This window comes from Paralichthys olivaceus, chromosome 11 (genome assembly GCF_024713975.1).
Source record: "Paralichthys olivaceus isolate ysfri-2021 chromosome 11, ASM2471397v2, whole genome shotgun sequence".
Classification (NCBI taxonomy): Eukaryota; Metazoa; Chordata; class Actinopteri; order Pleuronectiformes; family Paralichthyidae; genus Paralichthys; species Paralichthys olivaceus.
This window is the reverse complement of record NC_091103.1, coordinates 21,707,885-21,715,800: the sequence shown is the minus strand read 5'-3', so window position 1 is coordinate 21,715,800 and position 7,916 is coordinate 21,707,885. Positions and strand designations below refer to the sequence as shown.

Here is a 7,916-nt window from a genome sequence, read left to right as displayed (position 1 = left end):
CAATTCTTTATTTTGTAATTAACACCAAATCTACCTTTTGGTAGACCCATGAATATTGAACACTGTGTGTGGCACTAAACCAAAACGCATAAATATGAGCCTATATTTTACATTCATTTAATTAATCATGTTAACTTGTATTTATTTATTCATTCACTGATTTATTCGTTTATCAGGGAGAGAAAATTCACACCGGAACGAATAGTTCATAAACAATCCGGAAGACTTTAGAGAAGGGAGCGGATACGGTCCCACCATGTTATTGTTCCCCTATTCTCCTCAGAAGCTGCAGCTGGATTTGTCTTTAGTTTTATCTGTATCTTGTCCTGATGTGTTTTGTTTAAAGTTATCAGCTTTTTTAGCCTGAAACTAGATAAAGAACTTACCCGCTGCTTGTTTCAGACACGTAACGAGAAAAACGGTTTCAAATGGAGTCTGTAGTTGATTTAATTCATAGGAGACAGTTCATGAATCTCCATCGTGTTTAGGTTAATGTGCCGGACATGTGAGTTGTATCAGCTATTAGTGAGTAAACCTAAATCCTGTTTAGTGACTTGAGATTAAAATGGATCGAGACCGGAGGAGAGACACTCGGAGCTGGGACTGGGACAGCCCGCAGTGCCGAGCCCAGCTGGACGAGGTGTTTTTCCGCAGGCATGACTACATCCAGGCCGGCAGCCCGGAGCACCGGGACTTCTGGAGCTTCTTTGACCGCTTCCAGAGGTTTAAAACGAAGCGGGAGATGACTGGGGGAGCCGGGCGAAGGGAGGAAGACAGGGACAGGGGAAAGACTGTGAAGGTAGATCTGGGTCTTCCTAAAGAATATGATGCTCGGTACCGGATCAATGTGTCGGTTTGCACCAGGGACATCGAGGAGCGCCTGGGGAAGTCAGAGCACAGGAGCCGGCAGAGATCGTCGGGACCGGGGGAGCAGGAGATCTCAGACTGTCGCCTGGCTCTGCTCCACTTCCTGGACTTCATCCAGAGGCAGAGTTTCGGTAAACTGGCCAAACTGCGGCGAGAGCAGAAGAACCTGCCCATCTTCCAGTACCGGGACCGGATCGTGGAGCTGGTGCGGAGACACCAAGTGGTCGTGGTGGCAGGAGACACCGGCTGCGGGAAATCCACCCAAGTACCCCAGTACCTGCTCTCAGCGGGATTCACCCACATCGCGTGCACTCAGCCCCGACGAATCGCCTGCATCTCCCTGGCAAAGAGAGTCAGCTTCGAGAGTCTCAACCAGTACGGCTCAAAGGTTTGTCATCAGCTTTGCACCAAACAGACCATGGACACATTTAATGATAATAATAATTCAATAACAATTAGACATTCATCCAACACATAGGAAAACTAGAATGTCACTCAGTAGAGAACACACCTCCACCAAGGCCCATCACTCCCCTTGAATTCTATCAAGCTGCACCACATTTCACACACTAATAAATATCAGTCTCCTTTATATGCCAGAGTTTTTTCATCAAGTTCACATCGAAATTGTTCAATAATATCTTGTATCACAATGTTAGAGAAAGTGAATCTGCACCAAAAATGCAATGGGTTCTTCCCTGAACCATATCACAACCTTCCACCAAGTTTCATGGAAATATGTTTAGTAGTTTTTGTGTAATCCTGCTAAAGTTAGTTAGGATCATGAAAGTGTTTTTGGAAATAAGCTGCAAGTGAGAAATTTAAACACATCACAGAGGAAGACTAGTGCCACATTTAAGGAAAAATCAAATAGACAATACATACACAGTAGAAATAGAAAATTAGAAATATTATTTACAGCAATGCTTTAACTCTGAACCTCATTTTTAGGTGGGGTACCAAATCCGCTTTGAGACCACCCGTACCCTGGCCACCAAACTGCTGTTCCTGACAGAGGGGCTGCTGCTCCGACAGATCCAGCAGGACTTGACGCTCTCTCAGCACCAGGTGGTGATTTTGGATGAGGTCCACGAGAGACATCTCCACTGTGACTTCCTGCTCGGGGTCCTGCGCTCTCTTGTGGCTGAACGTCCAGACCTGCATCTCATCCTCATGTCAGCCACCATCAACATCAAACTCTTCTCGGACTATTTCAGTAGCGCTCCGGTGCTGCAGGTGCCAGGCAGGCTGTTTCCTATACAGGTGAGCAGAGGCGGTAACCATCACATACCTGTATCTAATCACAGATGCAAATGTCTCACCAGAAGAAATTTGTTTTCTGGGCTTTGAGGTTGGCCTGATCATAGACAATAGCAGTGTTGGATGTTACCTTTACTTTAAGAAAAAAGTGTTGGTTTGATTTTTGATGCAGCCACAAAGGCCCCAAAACATTTACTCATTACAATGGAAAAATATGTTTTTAGTTGTCATTCTTGTTAATAAATAAAACTCATTTATTTTAATATAGTCTTGTGGTCTGTCTTTAATTACACATTTTAATTACCTCCTGTCATACAAAATTGAAGCATCAGAGTAGGAAATTATGTTGAAAAGTAACATTTTAAGGGTTTTGTGAATTTATTAAACATATATTTTTATTGCATTCACCATTTCTTTCTCTTTTCCTGCACAAAGGTTATATACCAGCCCATTCCGCCCGAGGAGCAGCCCTCCCGCTCTGAGAAACTGGATCCCAGACCGTACCTGCGCATCCTGCAGGGCATCGATCAGCGGTACCCGCCAGAGGAGCGCGGCGACCTGCTCCTCTTTCTTAGTGGTGTGGCGGAGATCTCCACCATCCAGGAGGCCTGTCAGATTTATGCCACACACACAAGTCGATGGATAGTCTTACCACTGCACAGCACACTCTCTCTGGCCCAGCAGGATAAGGCACAGTCAGCTTTGTTTGGATTAGAATGGACATGTAATGTTTGGATCTGTGTTGTTGTCTGTAGTTTACCACTTCTAAGTCTGTGTTGTTATGTCACCACTCAGGTGTTTGACATTGCTCCTCCTGGGGTGAGAAAGTGTATCATCTCGACCAATATTGCTGAGACATCAGTAACTATCGATGGGGTTCGCTTTGTTGTCGACTCAGGTATGTAACTAGTTGTTTATTCATAGCTGCAAATTAACCTTTTAAAATTAGCTGGACCCACCAAAGAGTCCATCCAAATCAGAAAACTATCTAGTGAGAAACACAATGGTTAGAGATACCATCTGTCAAGCTGAATATTTGTGGAAAGCATGTTTCTTTTATCTTTAAAGAAATTGAAATATCAAACAAAGTCTCCCAGAATCAAAAACAACAACTTGATGTATTTTGATTTGTTCTTTTCATAGGAAAGGTAAAAGAAATGAGTTTTGATCCGAAGGCCAAGATGCAGCGTCTTCAGGAGTTCTGGATCAGCCGTGCCAGTTCTGAGCAGAGGAAAGGTCGCGCCGGTCGCACAGGTCCAGGAGTGTGTTATCGCCTATATGCAGAGTCTGACTACGATGCCTTTGCACCGTATCCTGTGCCTGAAATCCACAGGGTGGCTCTGAACTCCCTCATTCTCCAGGTATCCAGGACAGCAATTCATTTTAACTCTTCAACTTCCAATGTTGAATTCCAGCTTTACTTATGTTGTTTTCTTATTTCTTGCAGATGAAGAGCATGTGTCTTGGAGATCCACTTTCTTTTGTCTTCATTGATCCACCTCCAGCTGCGAGTATCCAGACTGCAATAACTTATTTGAAAGAACAGGGGGCGCTAGACAGTCCTGGGGAATTGACCTCTATTGGGAAGTTGCTGGCACAGTTACCCGTGGATGTGGTCATAGGTAAAGAACAAATCAGTGGTTAAATGAAGTTCCTAAAACAACAAGTTCATTTATTAGCACCATTTACACTTGGTCGCTGTCCGTTTAGTTCTGCACATACAGTTGCAGCTTTATATTTATATTTGTGTGTGTTTGTGTTCATTCAGGGAAGATGCTGGTCCTGGGCTCTTTGTTTAACCTCATGGAGCCTGTGTTGACAGTAGCAGCCGCCCTCAGCGTTCAGTCACCATTCCTGCGCAGCTCACAGCACAATCCAGACTGCGCCACTGCCCGCCAGCCCCTGCACAGCAACCAGGGAGACCCCTTTACTCTGCTCAGTACCTTCAATGCATGGGTGGAGGTCAGCAATGGAAAACATTATGTTACAGTGACTTTTTAACATGAACAGATTTGTAACAGTGGAATATAAGATCTGATTTTCATTGTAGTGTAAGTGGTTCTTATTTGAAATCAACAGGTGAAGAAAGAGAGAGGAGGTGGCTCTAGGAAGTGGTGCAGGAGGAGAGGCTTGGAGGAGCAGCGACTGTATGAGATGGTCAACCTACGCAGGCAGTTCAAGGCAGGATATTCACATAGTGGCTCACACAAGTTTTAAATGTGTTGAGATTGTTTCTCATTACGAGCTTCCTCTCTGGATAACAGGACTTGCTGAGGAGCCACGGCCTCCTTGAATCGGAGAAAAGAGCTGCCTCTGATGGGGATCGTGGACAGCGCAGGGAGAGGCTGACCGAGAGGAGGAAGCTGCACCAGCTGAAGAGAGATCACGAGCAGCACGAGAAAAGCAAACGGAAAGTCTTGAGGCTGGAGGAGGGCCAGGAAGGAGAGATGTCCTCAGGATCAGACACAGAGGAAAGAGGCAGAGGCAAGAAGGACAAGGAGGGGTCAGGACAGAACATGGACATTCAGGTGAACTCAGAATACAGTGTACCCCTCACCAGCAACATTCACAGATTAATACATTAATATAAACTCTATGTTGCAATACCATCTAATATAAACTTCAGCAACTGCTGAAGAATACTGTATGTACACATTCTTAGAATTTTAAATCAAGCAAAAGTAAAATTTACTGATTTGCATCTATTGTAATCTGTTATAATTTCAAAGACAACATTTTTTGAGATAAGCTTTTGGATGATCATATTTTTTGTCAGATTTAAAAACCTCACTGCTGCAGTTTGGAGAAAGACCTTGAAGGAAGTTGTGTGGGATCTGCCATCACTACATCGCATGTATGTTGTCTTTCACTCTGTCTGTGGTTCTGTTTGGTCTGCAACAGGAAGTGAAGTTCAAGTTGCGTCACAACATGTCAGATCTGCAGGAGGCCGTCACTGTCAGCCAGGACATGTCCTCCCGCCAACAGGCTTTACTTAAGCTGCTGCTCTGCCGAGGCCTCTACCCTCAGCTGGCGCTGCCCGATGAACACAACTCCACTCGAAAGGACTCTGAGCAGGTCAGACCTCGATACATAAGTGGGAGGACTCATGTTAGGAAAGCAGATGTTTGAGTGATTAATATAATGATTCCACTGCATTATTTTTATTTTGTAGGTGTTTCACACGAAGAACAAACAGGGAGTGGTGATTCACCCAACTAGTGTGTTTGCTAGTGACCCAGAGGTCTTACATGTACCAGAGGACGAAAACAGAGAAGGTACGACAATTCATAAATAAACTAGAATGGCTCTCAGAGAGCTCATACCTTTGTCAAGACCAAAAAGTCCCCTCTTGAAACCACATGTAAAATCACTAGTTCCAGTTTTTTATATTATTTATTATTATTTGGATCTGCACCACATTGAACCTGATCAAAACTCAATTTTAATGACTTCTTCCCTAACACACACTGCATCCCTCCAACAAGTTATGTGATAATTTATTCCAGTTGTTGCTGTAAAATCCTGCTAACTAACTTTCAACTACAGATGAAAAAATAACCTCCTTGGTTGAGGTAATAACCCTCAAAATGACCCAATGTTCAGGATTAAATCTTGCATCTCTTTGTCTTCCCGCTGGCAGGACCCGATCATAAGGCCAGCAGCAGACACCAGCTGCTGGCCTTCGTCACTCTGCTGGAGACCAACAAGCCATATTTGTCCAACTGCTCACGGGTTCCTGCACTTCAAGTCAGTACCAGATGAGGGATGTTCCTGCTCCCACCACAAATGTTTTGATTAAAAGTTTTTCTCTAATAATCCTGGATTAACCCTGTTAATTTACCTACATGATCCAAGTTTTTGAATACTATCTGTATAATGTCCCATCGTTATTGGTAGAAACTTCTTTTTGTATGGTCTATTCCATTCCCACCCACATGGTGCACTAGTATCAATATTGTTTGTCTCCATTTGCTCACCAGGCTTTGCTGCTGGTGGCAAACTCTGTGGACAGTAACGCTGACTGTACACGTCTGGTGGTGGACGGCTGGCTGGAGGTGGAGCTGAGGGAGCCAGAGGAGGCGCTGAAGGTGCTGTCCACAGCTCTTACTCTCAGGGCTGAGTGGGAGCGCCTCCTGCTGGCCCAGCTGGGACAGAATACAGTAGAGGGAGCAGCAGGCCAGGGGGTGTCCCGCAGAGTCATGGAGAAGCTGAGCGAAGGCCTGGTTCGCTTCCTGCTCTACACTGAGGTACTGAGGCAGCAACCTTCTGTGCACATAGAAACAGAACCATAGACAAGATTTACTATCATTTGTTACAGGTCAAATTTAACAAATAATTAAGAAAACAACTGAATATTTTTATTTGTGTCTGAATTGTTTATTTCTACCCTCCAGATATTCTCAGTCACTCAGATTGTCACCAATCATTTCTCAGTCTTATTTAATGTCCTCTTCACCTTCCCTCCAAGGTCTCTTACAGCCTTCGGCGACTCGCAGCTTTCCAGATCCAGAACCTGTACATTGGCCCTCAGCCTGAGTCTGAGTTGTCTCACAAAGCTCCAGATCTAAAACCGCTGTTTCCAGGAGCCGATGCCAAGCCGCACACGATTAAAGGAGGCCTGCGTGTCACCAGCTTCTTCACCTACAACTGTCTGGCTGTAAGTCTGTCACAGAAACTCTTTTGTCAGAGTTACAAAGACATGGAAAATAGATGTTTCAGCTGTTATCTAAATCATTTCATGCACAGATATGTTTGTTTTGTGGATCTTGGGGTGAACTGTACTAGCTTGTGTAAAGTTAGAACTTCTTACCTTAACATCTGAACGTAACTGCTGGATAATATTGAACGGGGTATCTGTTGGTCCTAAAAATCACTGAACTCACTTTCCTCAACAAAAGGCGGAGGAGGTATTGAAAAGTCTGCTTGCTGGTTCTAGCTGTGAATGGATTTCATGTCTCATATATTGAAATCCTTTAAATAAGTCTTTAGATAATAAGTGTTTGAGTAAACATGGAATTAACTGACAACCATCTTTGATCCTCGTGTTTCCTCTGTGTTTGTGCAGGACTCTCGGGATCTCTACAGTGAGTGTTTACGGACATTCTGGAGTTGTCCTAACTGTGACCTCTACATGCCTCTGACTCCACTGGAACGCATGCAGCACGAGGCCTCCTGCAGGCCAGCAGAAGAACAGCAGCAGTCGGAGGAAGGTGAGGAATTTGTCATGTTTTTTTAAAATGTTTTTTGTATACGATTATTTCAGCACATGCACAAATTAACTGAGGGATTGTGATTTTCAGAACCAGAAGATAAAAAACCAGGTCCTTCCTCAGTGTCCAGTCTCAACCGAGTTTACCACTGCGACGTTTGTAATGAAGACCTGACCCTCACCTCCACTGAGATCCTCAAACACAAACGCCAGCACATGTACTCCACCAAGTAGCAGACGACTAAATGACGCCTTATATTAACCTCAACAACTAAACAAAACTTGTGTCTTCTCTGTTGAGGATGGACTGAATCTATGGGGTAACCATTTATCATTAATAACATGTTTGACATCCTTCTTTCCTTCCTTTTGTACTTGTGAAACTTTAAATTAAATGAAAGTGTTCTTACTTCCTTCCGAGGGTCACTGGGTATATTTTCTGTAGTATTGTTAACAGCTCTGTTCCTATAGGAGATATCCACCTTTTCAAAAAGGGCCATCCCAAAATAATGTTCCAAAATATGAACAGATTATGGTGTTGTTCCAAATGTTGATTAAAAAACGAGTGGATTTAAGCACA

At 43.9% G+C, this 7,916-nt stretch overlaps 1 protein-coding gene across 1 annotated transcript; it reads left to right on the top strand.

Annotated features, from left to right (window-relative positions):
* The first annotated feature begins 249 nt into the window (after positions 1 to 249).
* On the top strand, positions 250 to 7,749 carry dhx34 (DEAH (Asp-Glu-Ala-His) box polypeptide 34). The gene is made up of 16 exons (XM_020088616.2): positions 250 to 1,255; positions 1,819 to 2,130; positions 2,563 to 2,817; positions 2,923 to 3,025; positions 3,271 to 3,488; positions 3,575 to 3,749; positions 3,896 to 4,089; positions 4,207 to 4,308; positions 4,392 to 4,655; positions 5,029 to 5,202; positions 5,300 to 5,402; positions 5,768 to 5,874; positions 6,108 to 6,374; positions 6,596 to 6,784; positions 7,193 to 7,337; positions 7,428 to 7,749. The coding sequence occupies exons 1-16, from the start codon at positions 566 to 568 to the stop codon at positions 7,568 to 7,570; spliced, it is 3,441 nt and encodes a 1,146-aa protein (XP_019944175.2). The 5' UTR covers positions 250 to 565; the 3' UTR covers positions 7,571 to 7,749.
* Positions 7,750 to 7,916: the final 167 nt, after the last annotated feature.

Excerpts from the sequence above, each read along its gene's own strand:
- dhx34 (XM_020088616.2), top strand. The coding sequence starts at position 566 with ATGGATCGAGACCGGAGGAGAGACACTCGGAGCTGGGACTGGGACAGC. Across the intron at positions 1,256-1,818 it reads TCAACCAGTACGGCTCAAAG|GTGGGGTACCAAATCCGCTT; the intron begins GTTTGTCATCAG and ends CCTCATTTTTAG. Across the intron at positions 2,818-2,922 it reads CTCTGGCCCAGCAGGATAAG|GTGTTTGACATTGCTCCTCC; the intron begins GCACAGTCAGCT and ends GTCACCACTCAG.